The sequence below is a fragment of the Dreissena polymorpha genome, chromosome 11 (genome assembly GCF_020536995.1).
Source record: "Dreissena polymorpha isolate Duluth1 chromosome 11, UMN_Dpol_1.0, whole genome shotgun sequence".
NCBI lineage: Eukaryota > Metazoa > Mollusca > Bivalvia > Myida > Dreissenidae > Dreissena > Dreissena polymorpha.
Genome location: NC_068365.1, coordinates 24,768,153 through 24,791,029, shown reverse-complemented (window position 1 = coordinate 24,791,029; position 22,877 = coordinate 24,768,153). Strand labels below are relative to the sequence as shown.

The window sequence follows — 22,877 nt, the reverse complement described above, 5'->3', positions numbered from 1 at the left end:
TACCAAAACATTATACAAGTGTATGACAAAGTTAGTACCTCGTGTAAGAAACGTTGAAGAACACGAGTAGGTCGTTTCATCTTGTGAATATTCGAATCGAGCTCCTGGCGCACATGTTCAATTGTAATGGGACAACGGAATCTCCACATTCGTGGCATATCTAACAATCGATTTTGACTTTCTGCTTCTGAACATGTTTCAGTTTCGTACATTAGGCACATCAGTGGCTCAGTACCTAAGTTAACAAAGAAATGCTCGCTGGTTTCATTAATGTGTATAATCAAATGTCATTGCAATATATTTTACATTGTTATTGCAATATAATTTACGAATGCTCGCAAAAAATAATCAAGACATATTTACCTAAACGCTTATCATTTGCGATATCATTATTAATTTGAACAAGACAACCGTTCACGTCCTGAAACAAAACACCAATCAAAATACGTGTGATAACTCAAACAAATCATTACACAAGTAATTTTCTTCATTGTCCTTTGGAAATATTTGTGTTCCTTTGATATACAGCTCTAGTTCATGTGTCTGATAATCTTCTCATTACGCAAAACTTCTGTGGCAAAAAATTGCCAGTCCGTCAATCAATAACATAGTCAATGTTCGAACAATCAAAATTGATGCATGGATTTAAATCAATGACAAGCTAAAGCACACAAACATTAAGTGACAATAGTGTTTTGTTGTACAATTGACGTATGACTAATGGCCTAATCATGATGAATATATGAACATAACACTATTTTATCAACTATTTGAATCGCCATTTTCAGGTTTATATATACCGACTGTCACTTTTATATTCTTCGAAATGGAAGGATTTGTTAGTATCCAAATGTTATATTGTCATCATTGAAGCTATGCGTGCGGTATTATTAACCTTTAATTCGAAGTTCCCGGATCTCACGAGAAAACAATGAAACAGGAACACCGAAAGTATTCTCATTATTCATACATTATGACGTACACCTGTGATGTAAAAGAAAGCAGTTTTTGTTATGTTTTTTTCAATTTTTGAAATTAAAAATTGAGAGCAGTTTTATTACCAAAAGAACTTTGGCCAGCACTTTATCTGAAAACGACTTTTCCCACGTTCTTCGAATAGCTGTTGTACTCAACAAAGTATCATTGGAGTTAACTGTAGTACCTGAAAACAATATTCATCATTTACATGTGCACATATGGATTCCAAAATATGTAAACAAATGGGAAACGTGTGCATGAGTGCTCAGGTGGTAAGAGAAATCTATAGCGGACAGTAGAAATTGTTCGAGTGATTTAAAAGGCAAATTTTCGTGCGTTTGATTACAAAATGGAAAGCTGTTGCGAGGAATATAATGGTGCTAGTGATGTTAACGAGGAATTTGACGTTTGTACGGAAATATCCATGAAAGTAATTTTGCAATTCCGAAAATGGAGATACTGGAGGGAAATTCAAACCGTGACAAATAAAAGTAAAAATGCAAGCTTGCGAAGTAGCGAAAGATTTGCTAACTTGTCTACTGATGAGAAACTCACCAGTATATTTACTAAGTAAAACACAAACTTTGAAAATGTTAGTGATAAAGAAAACGTTGCAGGAGGAACGTTAAGCGTGTAAACAAATACTGTAGCGAACTAGAAAACACAATTAGGAAAGTGGAACAAATGTGTGAGCGACAGGAGCTTATATCAGAGGTATTGGGCTATAGATCAATAGACATTGAGACCAGAAGCATGCAAAACAATTTGATATTTTATGGAGGTACGGATCAATTGACGCACAGATACGGAAATGATTATTTAGTATTTCGTTATTTGGTTTATGAGATAGAAATTGACAAAATACTTTACTATTTAGAGAGGGCACACCGATATGATGGAACTGACTAGAAACGACATTCAATTTCAAGGTTTAGATACTATAATGATACTGGAGTGAGCATGAGTACAATTTCCCATCTGAAAGACAGAAGCTTCGGGATTGATATAGATATCCGAAAGAAGCCTCTAAAGCAGGATCGACCCTGTGCACGTCAAAATCATCAGCTAATGCCAGACCGAACAGGCGAAATGAACACAAACGCTACCAAGCAAGACAGCACTTGTGTAAAAGATGTTTTCCCTGACTGGTTTGACAAGCTATAGACAAATAGACTAGGTTGATTTAATACGAGGTCACAAAGAGAAAAAGCATGAGGTTCAAAAACAAAACCGATGATCTATTCCAATCAAACAATTGCTCATAATAAACTGTAAGAAATATATAACATTCATTTAAAGTAAAAGTGATTGCGTAATGTGGAATACAATGGATGGTTAATTGTTTAATTTTAACAATGATTTATTAATGAGTTTAGTTTAAAATGCACCACAAATATTGGAAAGCAGTACCTTTATGAAAATGGTGTTTTTGAATTATTTACAGATGACATTTTTTATAATAAATTTAAGTATGAGTAAGACACGTGTGTATTCCTTAAATGTGGTATTTTTTTATACCACAGTTAGGGATAAGCCAGATTTTGTTGTATATGTCACTGTTCAGGTCTGTGTGAAAAATGTGTAACCTGAGTATTATGAACAAGATGTAAACTTACCAAGATGTAACCTAGATACAACTGAAAATGACTCTTGAAGATATTATTGGATATTTGTTAAATGGCAGGTTAACGAATAGTGATTGTTAAGATAGATTCTGATATAAATTACGAGAACACATGTTTGTAAATTCCTAAGGTTGTAGAACTATTGATCTTGCTCCCAGTGAAAGTAAAATGTTTTGATTGAATCCTAAGTTTAAAGTATTAGATCCTTACATTTTTTCGGATCACTGAGTAGTAAAATTTAGTATTAATTGTAAAACTGATATATAGAATATCCTTAAAGAAATGGTCTTATGGAAATGATGCCAAAACATACCATACATTTATTACTGGGATAATGAAAAGAACATTGCTGATATAAATGAAATAAATTTTGAAAGTGTAATAAATACCTTAAAACTATTTGTAGTTGTATTGATAAAACTCAAAAAAGTGAAGCATTAGATAGTTATTTAACCCAATATTTTAAGTAATTGAAAATATAATTTCACAATAATTACACAAAAAGCTAGTTGCCAATACATATTGTTTTAAAGAATTGTAATGCTGCAGTTGTTGATTATGAATGTCAATATTTAAAAAAATGTTATTATATACATTTTTATAAATACAGACATTATCCCTCAGAGACGAATATACAAAGCATGGTATAATCTCTGAGTCTTAATAAAAGTACAATTAGAAAAAAATATATACTTCTGATAAAAATCAAACAATAAAATTAGTAAATGCAAGAGTAACACATGCACAACTTTACTGGAAACTGTTAAAAAAAATCATGTAGACAAATACAATAAGCTAGATATAAGAAGTAGGGATTTTTAAACTATTTTACATCAAGTAATTATCCTAACTCTAGAATTTGTCAAACTGATGAAGATGTTAACTTCAATGAAGATTTACATATAATGTTTAATGAGTTAAATGTAGCATTTACTGATCAATAAGTTATGAGCGCTTGTGACGAAATTCATAATGGTAAATCAGGTTGCCCGCATTTTCTTCTGAAGGAGTTCTTTTTTTAATATAGAAATAGTACTAAAAGTTTTTTAAAGAATGCAGGTACTTTTTGAAATAAATTGTTTGAATTTGACCATTTTCTTGAAGGGAATTGTGAGGGTTTTATTGTTCCTTTTCATAAAAAAGGTGACAAGTAGGATGTAAATAATTACAGAGGAATAACATTATTAAGTACTTTTGGGAAATAGTATTCTTAGTCCATAACAAAAGGCTTACAATTGGGCTGAAATCATGTCCACATAGAGTCACAGGCAAAACATGGGAACTATTGACTACCTTTTTGTATTACATGGTGTCATTAATTATTCATTATAAGCGAACACGATCGAATGTATGCCATTTTTTTTTTCTCAAAGCGTTCAATTGGTTGGTGAGGAATATCATTTGGCATAAACTGTTGAAGCTATGCGTCAGAGGCAAAATGCATAATATCATTAAATCTATGTATACAGATGTGAAATAAAGAATACAATTACATAAAACAATAATTAATGAAGATCGTTCCTGTTTAAGGGTTATACCGAATCATTATCAACATTGCTATTTCTATTCATTTAAATGACTTATTAAAACAGTACATGTTTAAGGGTTGTAAAGGAATTAGTATATGTATGCTAACAACTTTGTTTGTTACTTATACATGTAAAATTGTAATAAGGCAGAAATAAATTAAAGGAAGAAACTATTAAAGGTTTGTCTTTGATTGAAAAATATTGTGAGCGTGGGAATAATGTGGAAACTATTGACTACATTTTGTATTACATGGTGTCCCTAATTATTTATTAAGCGAACAACAATCGTATCTATGCCATATTGTTTTCATTTTTCTCAAAGCGTTCGATTGGTGGGTGAGAGATATCATTTGGTATAAACTGTTGAAGATATGCGTTAGAGGAAAAAATACATAATGTCATCAAATCTACGTATACAGATGTGAAATAAACAATACAATAAGATAACGCAATCAGTTATGAAGATCCTGTTCTAGGTGCAAAACAATGTGAATCATTATCAACATTCCTATTTCTATTAATTTTATGACTTGTAAAACATGATATGTTAAATGGTTGTAAAGGAATTAATATATATGTATGCTTTAGACTTTGTTTTTTATACAGGTAAAATTTTAATAATCGTAGAAATTAATTAGAGGGAGAAATAATAAAAGGTTTGTCTTTTTTGGAAAAATATTGTGATAAGTGGGAATTTTGGGCTTATACAAATAAAACAAATATTACGTTTTTTAAAGGTGGACAACTAAGAAGGATATTGAATGTGTGTACAAAGACCAATCAATAGAAATTGTTCAATCATTTACATACGTAGGAATTTACTACAGGAAGACCTTTGCAAATACACTTGAAACACTTGGAGACCAAGCCTTGAAGGCTGCTTTTATTCTTAATTCATATTTAGTAAGTTTTGAAACAATATCAATACATACCAAATAAGAGTTGTTTAATCAGCTTGTTTTACCAATTGTAATTATGGGTCAGTAGTCTTGGGCTTTACTAAGTCAATGGCGATTGCAAGAGTGCACTTAAATATTTGCAAACAAATACTAGTTGTAAAAATTCATACGCTGATTAATTTTGTATATGTGAACGTTGGCAGACAATTCTTGATAACAAAACGAGCAATTAATGTCATAAGTTATTGGTTGAAAAACATTCAGTTACAATATGACAAGTGTGTTTAGTGCGTTTATAGTCATATGTTTGATAATTTAATAAATAAACCAAATACACAATGTTAGGCAAAATATGTTAGTCTCTTGCAAAGCGTAGGCGCACATTATGCCTGGCTTAACCAAGGTGTAGGCGATAAAACGTGTTTTATCCTTGGAAAAGTCGATATTAAATGATATTTATTTCCCAATTGGAGGCAATATTCATCAAGAGCAATAAGTTACAGTGAGTTTTGTATATTTTAATTGCAACCTTAATCTAACTTAACAAATGTTAGTATTAATAAGTTAAGATTTAATCGTTGAAAATTAAGGGTTTCATCTCATAAATAAGAAATAGAAATAGGCAGATTGCATAAACAATAATGTATCCCATCTTTACCGCGACATTGACGGTATAACACCCCATGGAATAAACAAGTCTCTATCCAACTTTGTTGAATAAACCTATCGCGTGCACGGATTACTTTTTAATCTACCACTGAATGATTTTTCATAAGAAATCTCTGAAGTCGAGAAAACTTTAGCTTTAAAATTATACGACCTTCAACCTTTAGATCTAGTCAAGGGACATAATTTTTCGCCGTCCGTATTATGAAAATCAGCTGATTGACGGCGTCATAAAATTACATACGTAGTGCGTCATTTTCCAATTATATGTGATGCCATCCTTTGATGTATACGAAACTAGTATGCGATGTCTGGGAATAAAACATTGAAAACGCGCAATTTTTTCATTTTAATGTATCCTGGCTGGATGAAAAGTTGGATATTCTATGGACTACTTACCTCGGATGGAATCTGTGAGACGAAAAATTTAGATCTACATGTGGATCTTGCTTATTCGTGTTATTGATTTTCAGAATGCGCGTGCCTATTTGGATGTGCGTGTAGAACATACTGATGGGTGTGTATTTTGGTTCAGTAGTCTATTTGAATTGTTTGTTTTTTAATGTAAGTAAACGTAAGGGTATTTTCTTTTTTGAATAAACTTTGTCTTTGTTATTTTATCAAAGAAAGTCTATTCAGTAAAAATAACCCGTTTGCAAAAAGTGTTTCAAAGCTTTATATAATTATTACGGATTATCTTGTGTTTGGATCACAAACTACAGGATGTGAAGGCTAGATCAAGACGCCATCAAAATCTGCAACGTCCATGAAAAAAAAATAGGCGAGTATAGTTCTTTTGATAATTTAGAACTACTCTGTATATAAATCTATACGTACATGTATGTTGACATCGACATTATTTGGCAGGAGCAATCGCTACCATATTGGATTTTGATCATTTCTTTCGAAAATAGAATGAATTATATTAAAATAAAATCTTCTTTTCGCGGTCGTAATATGTTACAAATTGCATGCTGCGTAAAATTGAATCGAGGCATATGGTGATATTTTTCTCGTTGATCAGTTTTTTGTGTGAAATGCTTAAAGACTATTTTGCGTACCAGAACAAATACATTCTATATCACTACGCATGGTTTCATTCGCTAGAGCTTTTAAGCCCTTTTAAGAATGAATTAAAATTATTGTTAAGGTTATTAGATCTATTTTTGTTAAATGTCACGTTGAAAAAAATCAATGGGATAAATAGAATACTAGGAAAAGCTAGTATTCTATATATATTCATGAAAAGGTATAAATATATATATATCACTTTTATTGGAATGTTCCTTCAGTGATGATATAAGAAAATGGTGTATACATACATATTACTGGAAAATACCTAACATGATTAAGTTTATTGAATTTATGCAAATTGAAAACACAAGTACCAAACTTATCACTGTTTGTACATAAAGCATTCATTTTATGAAAAGAACCCTATATAAATATTATAATGATTAATTGTGTATTTTTTATTAATCAAACTTGCCTTCTCACTCTCTTGTAGATTCGTGTTTTTTGTTTTTAATGTTACCATTAAAACATTGGTAAAAAGATTCTAAATGTCGAAATCCAATTGTCCTAGAACGTGTTCATGTCTTGACACTTTATTTAACAACTTATGAAATTCAATACAAATCACATGTCATGCATTTATATATGTTACAATTTTTTAACATTTATACTCATGGACTGTATTTGAAAAGTGAATAAACCAAACCATAAGTTAAAAATAATCAAATTAAATTAATTTGATTACACAGATAATAAATCTGCAACTATGATTTTGAATTAATAATAGTTTTATATTGTGTATTATCCAGATGCGAAAACAACTTACGAAAAACTTTCTTAAACTTAAATTCCTTTAATTTTGTGTTACAATCTTGTTGATAAAGAGTGTGCATACCGTGTATATTATATTATTTTATATAATGTTTTAATTATAATTGCAAAATGTAATGTATTTTTAAGATGAAACTATATGGTATAAAATATCCAGACACTTTATGTTATCATTTAAAAATACATTAAATTATGTCAATAAAACAGTTATTTGAAATGTCAGGTATATGCATACGCATTAGTATAAACTGATAATAATGGATAGTTAAGCTATGTGGAGATGTGCAATGGCGACAGAATATTTAAATAGTGGCAATTTTTTAAATAAGACGTTAATATACATTTTAAATGAATTTATCTTACTAATTTACTTGTAAAATATATTTTGAATATACGAATAGTAACAAGTCAGGTTGAAACATTTATATCACATCGGTCCTAAGTTTTCAATTAAAAAAGACTTATGCTATCCGTATGCGTTTAGTGTGTCAGTGACCAGGTACTTGTATATAACACTTCAATCAATTTATTTAGTATGATTTGTTCTATGTTGATTTATGCAAGTACAAATAAACTATTTTATCGTAATATATTAAATTATTTGTCTCGATATAAGTTGGAACTGTTTCATCGTTGTATTTACTTTGTCTTCATGTTTTTCCTTCCTGAAAGCTTGTCTAGTTTAAAATGTCTTTATATATTCATCCAAAGCTGTTTGTTTTTCCAACACAATTTTTAAATGAAAGGCGTATCACATTGATCTTTATTGGTAAGGTAAATAACAAACCTGATTCTTTCATCATAATGTCTATAACAGCGTGCATCAGCGAAAGGACATCATCTGCACTACGACCTAATGCTCGACGTAGATCTTCTATATTCGATTGTATGTGGTCTAACAAAAAAGCAGATACTTCTCGCTCTTTCACGGCAGGCTTGATTAACTTGTAAATCTAAACAGAAAGGGTTATATTTTTCAAGCAATTGTGTAGCGTGGTATGTATGATAATGCATTTTATAATGTTTCAAATGTCGCCTACAATATAAATATTCTTGCTTAATCGTAAATTATAATTATTAAACTAACGTTCAATTAAACTAGATATTGTGACATTACAACGAAAACCCCATACGCCGCAAGTCGTACTTTTTTGCAAGTTATTTAATCATATCTAGGTCTTTATATAGTCAGGTCATAAGTGCAAAAAAACTTCGTCGGACTTTTTGTCATGCTCATGTTATCCATACGATAGGTCAAAACTTTAGCAATATTGTACCTGCGATAATTTAAATGGGACGTTGAAAAATGTAGTGATGGGCATCAATGTCAGACGTGTTTTTTGTATAAGGACAAGCGGACGGAAATTTTAAGTTGAACAAATATGTAAGGAGTTGGAAGTGTTATTGATCAATAATAATAGACATGCATCCACCGCATCATATCATAAGAAAGTGTACATACCTAGTTTGAATGATGCAGATTTGAACGTGTATAAGTACTTTGTGAGACAAGTTTTGTTTATGACAGAGAGACAAACAAACATATTTCCATTGAGATTCATGTATAGCTCCCTCTTCTTGCAAGCTTGAGTTTATTCCAAAAAGATACCAATTCAAATTACATAAAGTATTGCATTATCTCCATGTACATACGCATTTATGTATATATTACGAACCCGATCAACTGGACCAAGGAACATGGCCATGTGAAGAAGAAGTCTGACTGCAATGCTGTGGATAGGATTCAACTCTCGCACAGGTTGAATTACGCCGTTTCTAACAGATCGGCCAATTATATGACCTTTTCGGGTGGTGTTTTCATCTCTAAAATCAGACACAACGGCGATATTAATGTCTTATTCTTGTTTGTAAATAAGAATGTTTAGATAAGTATCTCGTTTTTTAGGACAGTAAAAATCTAATATTAGTTACCACTGTATTTGAAATTTTGAAGCACCAGTCAACTTACACTTACAACCTTGCAGAAACCGAGTATGCTGATTATCTGCACGATCAACGGAATTGAAAACGGTTGAATAGTAGATATTGGCGAGTAAAACACACACACACATATATATTTGCTAACGCAACAGTGTGTTACGCTTCAGTGGTAAATCTGATAAGTACGCTTGCAAACATGAAGCAATCGTTTTCTTTCGCACGCACTATAATTGAATATATTTATTTTACATAAAAACGGGTTCCGCTGATATAAAAATTGGTTATTTAATTTCATAATAACATATGCTAGTTTATCATTCATTTTCGGTGTACACGGGTGTAACTTGTAAAATACACGTACATATAAATTCAAGAGCAAATGTTCGTTTTCACTCACACAAATATAATGCGTATCTTATTAATATAATTACATTCTATTGAAAATAATACGATATTTTTAATTCCAACACATATTGACAAAGAATTTGAACACATACAAGACCTATTTTTACACAATTGATCACGCACTGCTTAAATAAACTGTTCTTTCGAAAAGTGACATTTCAAGTAAATGTTCAATCATATTATTGGTCTGATATATTTCGAGAACCAAACGAAAACAAGTTTTCCGTTTTAATATACAAAATGAGTCATGTAACTGAAAATAAAGCCTGACATGTGTAACCGATGTATAAATACGTGACTTTGCTGTGAACATGATTTTATATGTTAGTTCTCACCTATTATAACATGTAAGAATTATTCCGAAAAAAAAAACTGCCTGGACGTTTGGTATAATTTACGTGGTTCATTAGTTGAGAGAATAAAACTTCATGCTTGTGCACTTGTGAAGTGTTCATTCTGATCACTTTGTCATAAAATATGCTATATGACGCTCCAATTGATAATACAATAAATTCAACAATTTTTTCAAGAGCATTCTTAAATACTGTTTTCGAACTGATTTACATCAGATTGAACTGTTCTTCACCGATTCTATCATCTTTAGATTTGTTTTATGATGTTGAATAACAAACACAGTTGCTCTTTATGACCGTGTTTTGTGTGTTGTTATGCTTTGCCGTTTTCAACAATTAGTTGAGCATAGTTGTGTTGCAATTAAACGTCTAAATTATCCTGTAAATGGGCACAATTATGAATTCTTTGGTAACAAACATATTTAATCCTGTGTTCCATATAACTGCATTATTGTTTAAAATAATTTTTATATAAAGCTTGTTTTCTAATGTTCATTATCTACGGTATGTTTTGTTGTCTTAGTTACTCTAGTTCAATATTAAAATAAGTTAATTTAGACAAACAAACTTCTGGGTCTAGACATTTAGAATATTGCCCTTGAGAGCAAATAATTTTGATATAATGACCCCATGTTAATGAAATATCTGCTTTAATACGTTATTCGTATAAAAAAATAAACACCTTTTTAGTAGTAGAGCTGAGATTAAATAAAGTTTCACACGGTTTAGGTATTGATGAGCGCAACAGTACACATCAAAACCATTAAGCGTCACAAACTGTTGCCTGATTATTAAAAAATGTGCCAAAAACGATGTTTTATAAAATGAGCAATTAGGAACTTCATATTAAAATAGGTAATAAAATATGATATTCAGCTTTTTTTGCACTTCGCCCTGGACTTAACACATTTTATGTTCAAAACCCTTGATTTTAAGAAATATAAGTCATGCGTTTGATAACATTAATATGCGTTTACTTGTCAAAGTGTTGGATAAGATTGATATATAATGTAGGGGTTGTTTATTATCCAAAACTACCTTGACTAATGTGGTTAGTAAAAACGAAACCTTAAAATTATATATTAGTACACACGTTACTATACTCAATAAACGTTCATATAAAATTAGGTAGTTGTTTGTTTGGGCATGCTTATGAATAGGGAAAAGTGATTTTCTTCAAAAATATTTAATTAATCAGGTATATCAAAACTACGGTTAGTAATCACACATGAAGACACAGTGGTCGTTGAAATGTTGTTTGCGCTGAAATTTTTTTGAGATATAAGTTTATTTGGGTTTTACTTACTTATACTCTGTGTTGCCGGGTAGCAAATTATGACTTGTCCCGCCAATTTTCTCTTTGCATAGGTTACACGTGCCTATATAATCGGGCCTGCCACACTGGAATAATACACTCAGACATGTAGTTATATAAGTACATTCAGTAAACGTGAATAACATATTGTAGGTTTTGCAAGTGTACATACGAACAAAAACACCACGAACGGTTTGCTGAGATGTTATACTGGTGGTGTTTATTTTATGGGTGACTGTATGCTGCATTCGTGTTTATTTCAAAAACACTAGAAAATCCATTTATACCTTAAGTTAAAACACATAAAACATTATCGTTTTAACCGATGAACGCTTTCCGATGACGTTTTGACCTCTATTTATTACTGTGATTGTTGACCTAACAACCTGATTCGAACGGAGACACATTTTGATTTACATTTGTCGTGCAAATCCAATTTATTAATGCAAGTATACGTTTCGCATTTTAATATTTCAGCGCCCTTTGAACTTCAGCTGTGGCTCATGTGCTCCTATTTTATCTCAATTTAAGTGTATTACATATCAATGCGTAATTTAAAATCGATTATTAGGCTATATAAAGTTGAAAAGCAAAAGGCCTATGTATAATAAAAACAAAACACTTCCTATCAAAATAATAGAACTGAAAATATGCGCACTTCAAAGTGAAAAGGTGTGCTACAATATAAATAAAATTCTGGTCATTTCCCATCCTCACCTTTCTGGTATCCCACAAGAAAACAATATACCGAACGGACAGACAGAAGAACAAACGAAAATGAATCATGATGGACCTCTTATATGAAAGACAGCTGAGTTTGCCAAACACTTTCGCAAATTAATTGTGTATAATGACCGTAATAACCGCTAAAGAACGTGACCTTATTTCAGAAAAAGGTCCAACTTATTTTTGGTAGCATGAATATGAATTAGAACACGTTTTTTATATAAAAGCATGGGTGATTTCGGTACAGTAGAGTCGATAATAGCAGAAAAGTCCACATAGCGGAACAAAAATGGTTCACAATAACTATTTGTGTTGCCTCTTTCTGATAAAAACATAATGTCTTTGCGTCGACGTGTAGCCCGGGCTTTAATTATAAGGAGTATAACTATTCGTTTACAAAACTCTTAATCCCAAACGCTTGAATGGCCGATTCTAAATGCCCCGTCATACATCGCTGATTTGAGTCAGAAGCAAGAGAAAACATCTATATGTCAATATAAATAGCATCGATCAAACCCATTGTAAAAGTGGTATTTATAAAGAATACCACTATTACAGGTGGTAACCTAAGACACGTCGGCCATCGGCAACTTTGATGTGTAGCATTATCGAAATCCAAGCTATTAAACGTTAAATCATTTCAGAAAAATGATGAAACAGATGTATTGGTGTCCACGTTCGATAATAATAATCGATAAATGTCATATAAGCAATGTTTAATAAATCGATATAACCTTATATCATATAACCTTGTCGCCTTTGTTCACGCTCAGAGTCGGAAATGATGTGTTACTTATTAAAAGCCCACTTATAAAACGCCTTTTCGTGGACGATGAATGTGAAAACAATGTTTCGTTCATATTTCCGTTATTTACATGGATGATGCAATTTTAGAAGTGTTATGTAATGTTTCATTAAATAGGTAAACGTATATTTCAGTCATATATAATTCGATGAAGCAATTAGTAGTTGAAACAAATGATTTAATAAAAACTTCGTCTTGTACTTACGTCACCAATGGTGTAAGGGTGACCGTTCGGACAACCTTGATAATTGAAAACAAGAACTTTGAATGTACACAGCAATGTAGTTTGTTGCAGTATTGTAATATTTCAAAGTTAAATATAATGCTCTCTAACAGAGATACATAAGACCATGTTTTGATTATACTTACAATATATACGAGTTCTATTATTTTGTTTAACTAGTTCACACAACTCTTCTACTTCGTGTGGCATGGTAGGCAGAAACACATTCTGAAATGAGTTAGTGTGATACTTTTCCAATGATTATTCTTCATTAAAACGTACATAAATGGCGCATACAGATGTTGGCCATTTTTATAATTCATTAAATATCGATTTTAAATTAAATCATGTACATCAATAGAAAATGTTGTTACTTATTTTTTTTTATTTACCATAATATTTTCGTGCCCCGTGACAACAGCTTTCAATGGATCCAGAATCGTCGATTTTCCATCAAACAAGGCCATCACAATCTTAAAATGCACCAAGAGGCATTGTAAACCTTGTTGATGGATGTCTGTTCCTGGCGTCATGTTCAGAAAGGTCGGTTGCAACTGATTTGTGAGCAACATCTTCAAAAAATCCTGTTTAAAAGGGTGATTATATCATGTAATAATAAGATAAGCAATAATATGCTGACATCGGTTGAAAGTCACTGTCATACGTATTAGGTAGTATTGTTATTTGAAGAACAACATTCATTATCAAGAAAGACATGTATAAAACCCCAACATGTATATGAGGAGATTGAGACAAGATACACACGATATCGTTTTTATCAAAGACAACTGGAGGCTAAGAAACATCCATTTGTATCAAATGAAATTACCTTAGGAGTTATTATATTTTGCAAAAAATGTAAAAACATATCCACACACCGATATGTGATGATATGTTTGGTATAAATAGAATAACAAAATACAACACACAACGAGGGTGGTAGATTCAACACGATTGCAATAGCTCATACAATATACTTTTCGACGCCAATATTGACAATAACGTGATTATCAAGGGCTATATATTAAGATCATTGCTCAAATAGAGCATATTTCAAATAGAAATGAAATTTCAAAAAGTTTTGCAATTTTTCCATTTTTAAACTGAAAAGTTTTTATATCGTGTTTACATATGCATTATCACTATTTAGAAACATATTATGCAATTATGGTTCCAGTTAAATTTCAAAATGTCGTTGCATTACAAACCTTGTTAGTTATCATGTCGGAACCCATCAAAAATTTTGTTAGTCGTTCGATACCCTAAAATAAGAAAAATAGTGTGATATTTACGCCAGCACAACAATCGAAATAGGAAACGTTCGATGTAATCTTCATAATGTTCTTGTTAAATCTCTTATTTAATTTCACAAGTACGTTTAATATGTGCATAGTTATAAAATGAATTTGTGACTTTTGAAAGTTATGCATCAACATATGACAGTCGTCGGTGGTATTTTGACGATTGTACTAAACAGGAAAAACAAATAGTTGCCGCACCTTTGTTGAAATTTGACCTGATTTTCGAACATTGGCGCAGGTGATTTCTCTGTGTACAGCAAGTTGTAGATGAATTTCTAGAAGCTCATTACTAGTTGTCTGTAATGCATCCGTTATTTTATTCAGTGAATAAGTCTGAGTTCTTGTTTCGTTTATAGAAATAATCGATTGCAAGTAACTCGTACGTACAATTGAACAAGTTTGCCGAAACGAATGTAGAAAAAAAAAGAATTTAAGGGTTTAATATGGTTGCCCCTTTCAAACTTTTAATGTACATGTATGATATTTCAATCAGTTCTTCGCTTTCTAAGTTCTTTCCTAAACATAATGATGCGCTACTATCATGATTTATTTGCGACTACAACTTGCTCATTTGCCATCTAATTATTATATTAAATAATCGCAAGGTGAACATAACACAGAAATATTAGTTATCTAGATCATGTTTATTATTTCTTATTTACATCATATAACTATAAATGCGTACTTCTAGTAGACTTTTAAACGCATCAGTATCACCGTCAATTATACGTTTGGCTACAGCTTCTCGTAGGTTTTTGTATGTTTGCCCAACTACTAAGTATTTGTCCGGCACTTCAGTCTGCAATTAAAATCATAAGCGATTAAATCATTCTGTGCATAGAAAACAAAACGGTATCGAACATTCGAAAGACATGGTGTGATGTTTTGCAGAGTACAATATGGCGCCGTAAAAAGCGGTATTGCATGCTGTACCTGATCTGTTGCCCCAGCCAGTGCAATCCATTTTAGTGCGCTCACATCGGATCTTGATAGACGGTGATACACGTCTACACCATATTGTCGACATAACAGTTTCACCAAGTACTTTCTATTAATAAAGTGTATGCAATGGAGAGGTTATATAAGGTTTTTACGCATTTAAATATAACTTTTTTCTTCTCAACAAAACCGTGTGCGGTATTGCGTTTCTAAATTAAAATAATCGTTTCACTTTAATGTTTAATTATAAAAAAACGCAGCTATCGGTAAGTTACGCGAAGGGGAAAATTAAACAGAAGGATATTTCAAATATAAATGTGAATACTGAAAATAACGAAATAGATTATGTACACTACTTGTCTTAAACAAAGTGCTTACACTTTATAGATGACATAACATTATAAACCGAATTATTGAGTTTAATGATAGCAGCGTTTATCAAAACAACAAAAGATAAGCCAACTTCGTACTTGGGACATTGCGAATCTATATTGCTGCAAAATGTCTGCGCAGTCAAAATTACTCGTTCAACTCCTTCATGGATAATCAGATTTGATTCAGCAATTTGTGCTAAATACATAGCTGTACTAGCCAAACACGCTCGCGACGCTGCTATAGCATATAATGTATCAGTAGATTTGGATCCCTCGCTGTTGAAAATTGTTTGAGACTTGTGAAGCAAATTGCATAACACACCAAGCCTTGAACTTTCGCTTTCTCCAATAACTTGAAACTGCCGATCCTAAAAAACACGTCAATCAACACTTGGTTCAAAATTCCGTTTATAATACACGCACTCATAGTATATAAACATAAATTTCAAACGAGTTGTAGTAATTATTATAAAGTTGTATAAAAGACTCCTAATTGATTGAATCAATATTATGCATAATCGGTTTTAAGGTGTACTCATGAGAACATGTGTTGACATTTTTCTTTTGATTTTATGTTGTTGTTGTTTTTGTAATAATTATAACATATCTGAAAAATTATGGTGTAAAACATAATTTGCAGAAGTCATTTTGCCCTTAATATTATTGAAAAGAACCGCGGTTGTTTAAAAAACGCTCAAGTTACGATAATTACCTTTCAGTCACTGAATTTATTAACAACTATAAGACAACGTATTATATAAACAAACCTCCCAGCACTGCAAAATTAGCATGTACATATCGATCACGTCTTTGCTAGCAGTTGTGTCATGCAGCTTCGCGTGTCCAGAGAATTGACCAAGATAATGTGTTACGTATCTTTCCTCGCTAAAACAATAATGTGAACGAGTTTTATCTACGAAGATGCTCCTAATATATGTTGTAAGTCAGCATTAAAGTCAACACAAAACAATTTAAACATAAAAAGGTACGGAAGTTGACACTGTGACGTTAACAAAATTAGACTAAACGTCATCACTAACCTATTACAAAAGGTAAGTTTCGCCGTATACAATAAAATCAAATAAATATTTGTTTTATGTACTACTTATGTAAAGCCTTGTGAAACTTATAATACCATACAAACGAAAAAACGACGGCTTATACGGTAATACTTTTTTTCAAACATAAAAAAATAAGGAAATACATAATGCTTGAATAAAGTCAATATAGTAATTTAAAACGATGTTCGCGGTCATTTTAATGATAAAAGATGATGTATCATTACGAAGGAAATGTAATGAAGTATCGCTTTTTGTACACGCGCAATATGTAACTTTCCATGGAAAAACATATCAATTTGTTTTGTAACAATATTTTATATGATATTGCTCATAAATATGAACCATGACATACCTGTTGTATGAAACATTTTAGTAGTTGGTGTATGTATGGCCTGGAATACTGTTTAGTTTATAATTGTTACGACACCAGATACAACCATTCGCTTATGTCAAATGTTTAAGTATATAATATTTATCAAAAGTAGTTTGGGAGCTTGATCGTATAAAAAATTAAACATCTACTGCAAAAACTGCTCAATAAGTGTACTAACCTTGATCTTAATATAAGTTGCAATAAGAACGATCGAAATACCGGATTCGCATCCAAACCTGTATCAAAAATATTAAGATTTTTCGTAAAAAACATGCCCGACTCTGATGTGTATGTTACATAGCCGAGCAATGTATTTAAAACGTCCTCTGACGGAGCAACTCCATTGGCGAAACACAACTGTGATATAATCTCCAAGAAAAATGTGTTGCACCTTTTCTGGTACTGCTCAAACTTCTCAATCCCAATCCTGAAAATAATAAACAAAACCTTAATTTTCTTTAACCTAATAAACATGTACCTAGTGCTGTGTCTAAGCTGTCTCACACGAAATGTAAGCAAACTCGTGACTACAGTTCCGAACCCAAACGCTAAATAATACCAGGAATTAATTCTGTACATATTTCATAAAAGCTGACTACAGTTAGGTGGTCAACATTTGAATCACGAAACTCTTATGCAAACCTCCATCTATAACAATCACATTGATCCCAAGAAAATAAAAAAACTTTGCATTTGTTACCAAGCGGTGATCAGCGCTTGTCTCTTATAATAGCGCCGATAGTTATTTCGAACACCAACAGCTCAAATAAACATCATTTTTATGGCAACACTGAATCAAAAAGTGCAGCATCAGTAGCAAACATATAACATAACATGATGTTGCTATACAACACAAGCTTCTTAGGTTATGCTATTCAATTTTTGATGAGCAAAACAAGCCTCAAAATTTACAAACTTTCAGCATAAAAAATTAAAACGGCAATAACTTTTAAACTTTGAAAGCAGGAGTTTAATTCTTGCGAATTTCACTTTCACTCATTGAGATCTATTTAACTATTACTGTACACGTTTTTATTTCGTAAAGATTGCAATATATGTAGCGGACACAATTAAAATATATTACTTAATAAAGGTCAATAATTATCTCATTTGTATTTGGAAATTGATACATCTTATAGTTTTCAAAATATCCACAGGACAAATTAAATGGTATAATCTAACAGATTTGAATAACAGCAAAGCAAGAGGCATGGTCTTTGTGCAGTTCACTTTATATATGTCAACTTATCCATGCATTTTCCATTAAATACACATTTTATATATTATCAATGCAAATTTTTAGAATAACATTTAACAATATATCTACTCTTCAAAATCGGTGCAATAATAAAGTAACTTGAGCACTGCGTATCTTTTAAATGATATCTATCAACAAATAAGGTAAACCTTGATACATCGTTTAGTTTTCAAAATATGAAGCGGACACAATTCAAGTATAAAAGGAAACAAAGGGGCAATACTTCTAATATATATAAATAAGTAATAGTTGTAATTTTTGTGCATTGCACTTTCACTTTTTAAGATTTTCCCATTTATAAAGTTACACATTAAAACAGTTTTAAATATTTGTTTATGGCCAAAAACCTAATTCCTGGCGGATGGACAGATAACCTAACACTAGGATAACCCCAAACACAATTTTGTAGAGAGGATGGTTTAACTTCTAACTTTTAATTGTTCAGTAGACAATTTCCGCTCCTTAAACGTAAATACGTAAATTCATATTTAAAATAGTTGCGATATGTGTCGATGTTTTATCAATGAATAACAATATGATAATAATGTATATATACGTAACCTTTTACTTTCTTCGATCGCTTTAATATTAGGTTCCCAATCTTTTTCTATTGTCTCTTTGCATATTGGACAGTTGAGTGCATTCAACGTTTTCATTTCTGTAAAACAGCTCTGGCACAGCAGGTCGCTTGATCTGCAGGGCATGGTAACCGGAGTGCAGGTAAGAAACCGTCCACATTGTCCACATTTTGCAGCGGGGCTTTAACCAACATCGAAACACATATAGTCAAATATACAATGTCCATGATATAGGAATATGAAATGCATTCACAGAAAAACTAATTAAATAAATCAGTTGATTGCGTAGATTGTAAAAACCGTGGATTTTGAAAAAAGATACCAGTATTGTGTTGTAATCACTGATACAGCAAATTATATTATAGGTCCCTACCCTATTAGTTGTCTATGTGCAGCTTTGTTGCATGCTTTAAGAAATTTTTCAACTGCTATTAGCGATTTATGTGAACCAAGATCGACGTCGTCCCCAAGTAACTGAAATTCGGGTAATACGCAACTTACAAAATAGCAAACCTTGCTAAAATATAACACATTTCTAAACTTAATAGAATTACTAGTTTACATTATTCGGCGAGTATAATAAAATAGTATGATCCGCATGGACATGTTATAATTGTAAAAACATAAACGATTATTGTCTTTTAAATCCGGAGGCATATGGTTCCGCAATACAGTTGATATATTTTCTTAAAAATGGTGCTAGAATGTTATCGTATTTATTCGAAAACTGATATTTTAACGTCTAGGTATAACTTAATTTTACGGACAAGACAACACACATTTGTCGAAAAATTTCAATATGCATTGTATTTCAACGTTGCATCTCCTTTTATAACATTCATGTAAGACACGTGGTCGATGTGCGCGATACATAGTCACCTTGATCTCAGTATTTGGGCCACCATTCTGTTAAATCCCTCAATATATGCGGATATAAGTGTATTGCATGTTATTACGTAAACTTGTAATTAAAACAATTGATAAACATGTTGTCATGGTGTTCTCCTCGTCATCTCAATTTGAAAATATAACGTGGAAAATATACTTAAAAACACTCAATGTTTGGGGACTTAAGAACACAGACAATATTCTGGAGAAACCGACAAACGGGCTCATTGACCGATGGACTTACAAGATTGACGTACATATATATCTCCAAAACTACCTACTTTTAGAAAAAGTATTCGAATATTCAACTATAATTGTATGCATCCAAATAAATTAACTACTATACCGTCCACAAGGGCGTGCAATATTTTATTGTTATGCTCCTCTCCGATGTAGTCGTACAAATATTTTCAATAAACAATTTCATGATTGTAACTCGGCTCCACAGGGATCTGAATCCGTAAGAACAAAAAACACTCTTATTAATCAGTTTAACATCATAGAAATTGCAGTGATTTACATAAGAACTACTACTACTACTATTACTACTACTACGACTACTACTACTACTACTACTACTACTACTACTACTACTACTACTATTACTACTACTACTACTACTATTTCTACTACTACTACTACTTCTACTACTACTACTACTACTTCTACCACTACTACTACTACTACTACTACTACTACTACTACTAGAACTACTACGTCTACTACTTCAACTACTTCTACTCCTACTACTACTACTACTACTACTACTACTACTACTACTACTACTACTACTACGTCTTCTACTACTCCTACTAAAACTACTACTATTACTACTACTACTACTTCTACTACTACTACTACTACTACTACTACTACTACTACTACTACTACTACTACTACTACTACTACTACTACTACTACTACTTCTACTACTACGACTACTACTACTACTAATACTAATACTACTACTACTACTACTATTACTACTACTACTACTAATGCTACTTCTAAAACTACTACTACTACTACTAATACTACTACTACTACTACTACTACTACTACTACTACTACTACTACTACTACTACTACTACTACTACTACTACTACTACTACTACTATTACTACTACCACTACTACTACTACTACTATTACTACAACTACTACAATAACAACAACAACTACTTCTACTACTTTTACTACTACTACTACTATTACTACTACTCCTACTACTACTACTACTACTACTACTACTACTACTACAACTACTACTACTACTACTACTACTACTACTACTACTACTACTACTACTACTACTACTACTACTACTACTACTACTTCTATTACTACTAGTACTACTACGTCTACTACTACGTCTACTACTACTACTACGTCTACTACTATAATAATTATATATATAATCATTGACCTACTGAATCCAAAAGCAATAGACGTCTTGTTTTTATAAAGAGCAATCCCTATAAAAAATACTATAGCTCAACAATTAAAAGTTCTTCACTTTTTTGCGGAAACAAACGTTTACTTCAGTGACCACCGTGAGCTTCACCGTTTACTTTCATATTGGAAATACGAATTATTGTCAATTGACAAAGATCAATGTAAAATATAAAAGTTCTACCACGAACACTTCTTTATACAATGACACGAAACCAATTATGACTTTGTCCTTCCTAACTTACTAACGGACTGACGGACCAGACACAATATGTATATCCCAAATTGAAGGAGAGACATACTTACTTGTGAAAACATTAAAATAAACGAGATAACATAAAGACTGACGCATATGTTATTTAAACTTACTTAGCGAGTCGTTGAGACGCATGATGAACCCCGTGTCGAGAATCATTCAGAATTGTTTCCACCACAGGGCGATAACGATAAACTTTGTTTAGCCATTTTTGTCGCGAATCCTCGTTATCCAGTTCTTGAGATTTAGGGTTCAAGTTTTCAATCAGAAGACAAAGCGTGGAAGAAATCTACAAAATAAAAACTCCATAAATCGTGTACATGTATGAATATTTCAATCTATCAAAGTGACAATATGGAATCGAAGCACATATCGAGGAATGAATCATAACACTCAAATTCATCGTCTAATGATTATTGAACATGTCGATATACATACGAATCTGTGTTCTTCAAACAAAACCTCATATTTCTTCGATTCTGTAAACTCGTTAATTCTAATAATGCATTCCGGCCAGACTTGATTGATGCTTCTAAAGAATTTCATAGTCAATGATACTTCATTCCATGCCAAACGGGAACACACTATGCGATGCAATATTTCCAGATGGTTTCCAGTCTCAATACAAATATTGATCGTTTTCAACATGACGGTGTCACAGACAATCTGCCAAGGTAGAAAAAAAAATACAAACACATCGAAGACTAAAACCAAAACGAAATACAAACATTTATATGAAAATTTAGCAATTACAAATTACTTTCAGTTCTTCGATGCTTTCGGCTCGGTATACTGTTTTTACAAAGTCGTGAATGTAATCCTGCAAAACGCTCGTCAACAACGATGAATCTTCCGTGGCATCTATCTCAGTAACACACTGTCCAATAGGTAATGCAGTCAGCATTGACACACATTTTTCTATCGTTTCGTCGTCTAAATATGAATTGCAAAGAACATGCTTATTGATAAAATAAAGCTTGCTTAATAAACAAACTAAACAAAGACTTTATCTAAGAAATATTAAAAGGTTTTCCATATATATTTTTCTGATATATTATTAAACCAAAGTCTTTATAGACGTATAAAC

The 22,877-nt window shown here is 31.7% G+C and overlaps 1 protein-coding gene across 1 annotated transcript in view; it reads right to left on the bottom strand.

Moving 5' to 3' along the window:
- LOC127850424 (E3 ubiquitin-protein ligase rnf213-alpha-like) overlaps positions 1-22,877 on the bottom strand; it is an 85,176-nt gene that overhangs the window by 17,220 nt on the left and 45,079 nt on the right. Inside the window, exons 49-70 of the mRNA XM_052383447.1 lie at positions 22,551-22,723; positions 22,229-22,456; positions 21,904-22,079; positions 20,429-20,534; positions 19,568-19,668; positions 19,178-19,375; positions 17,537-17,785; positions 16,692-16,809; positions 16,021-16,292; positions 15,545-15,659; positions 15,297-15,410; positions 14,810-14,908; positions 14,519-14,572; positions 13,703-13,894; positions 13,457-13,538; positions 13,293-13,327; positions 11,548-11,642; positions 9,219-9,366; positions 8,330-8,495; positions 1,062-1,162; positions 364-421; positions 39-235 (exon numbers count right to left, since the gene is read on the bottom strand). Coding sequence (XP_052239407.1) covers positions 39-235; positions 364-421; positions 1,062-1,162; positions 8,330-8,495; positions 9,219-9,366; positions 11,548-11,642; positions 13,293-13,327; positions 13,457-13,538; positions 13,703-13,894; positions 14,519-14,572; positions 14,810-14,908; positions 15,297-15,410; positions 15,545-15,659; positions 16,021-16,292; positions 16,692-16,809; positions 17,537-17,785; positions 19,178-19,375; positions 19,568-19,668; positions 20,429-20,534; positions 21,904-22,079; positions 22,229-22,456; positions 22,551-22,723 — 3,077 coding nt within the window. The remainder of the gene's footprint in view (positions 1-38; positions 236-363; positions 422-1,061; positions 1,163-8,329; positions 8,496-9,218; positions 9,367-11,547; positions 11,643-13,292; positions 13,328-13,456; positions 13,539-13,702; positions 13,895-14,518; positions 14,573-14,809; positions 14,909-15,296; positions 15,411-15,544; positions 15,660-16,020; positions 16,293-16,691; positions 16,810-17,536; positions 17,786-19,177; positions 19,376-19,567; positions 19,669-20,428; positions 20,535-21,903; positions 22,080-22,228; positions 22,457-22,550; positions 22,724-22,877) is intronic.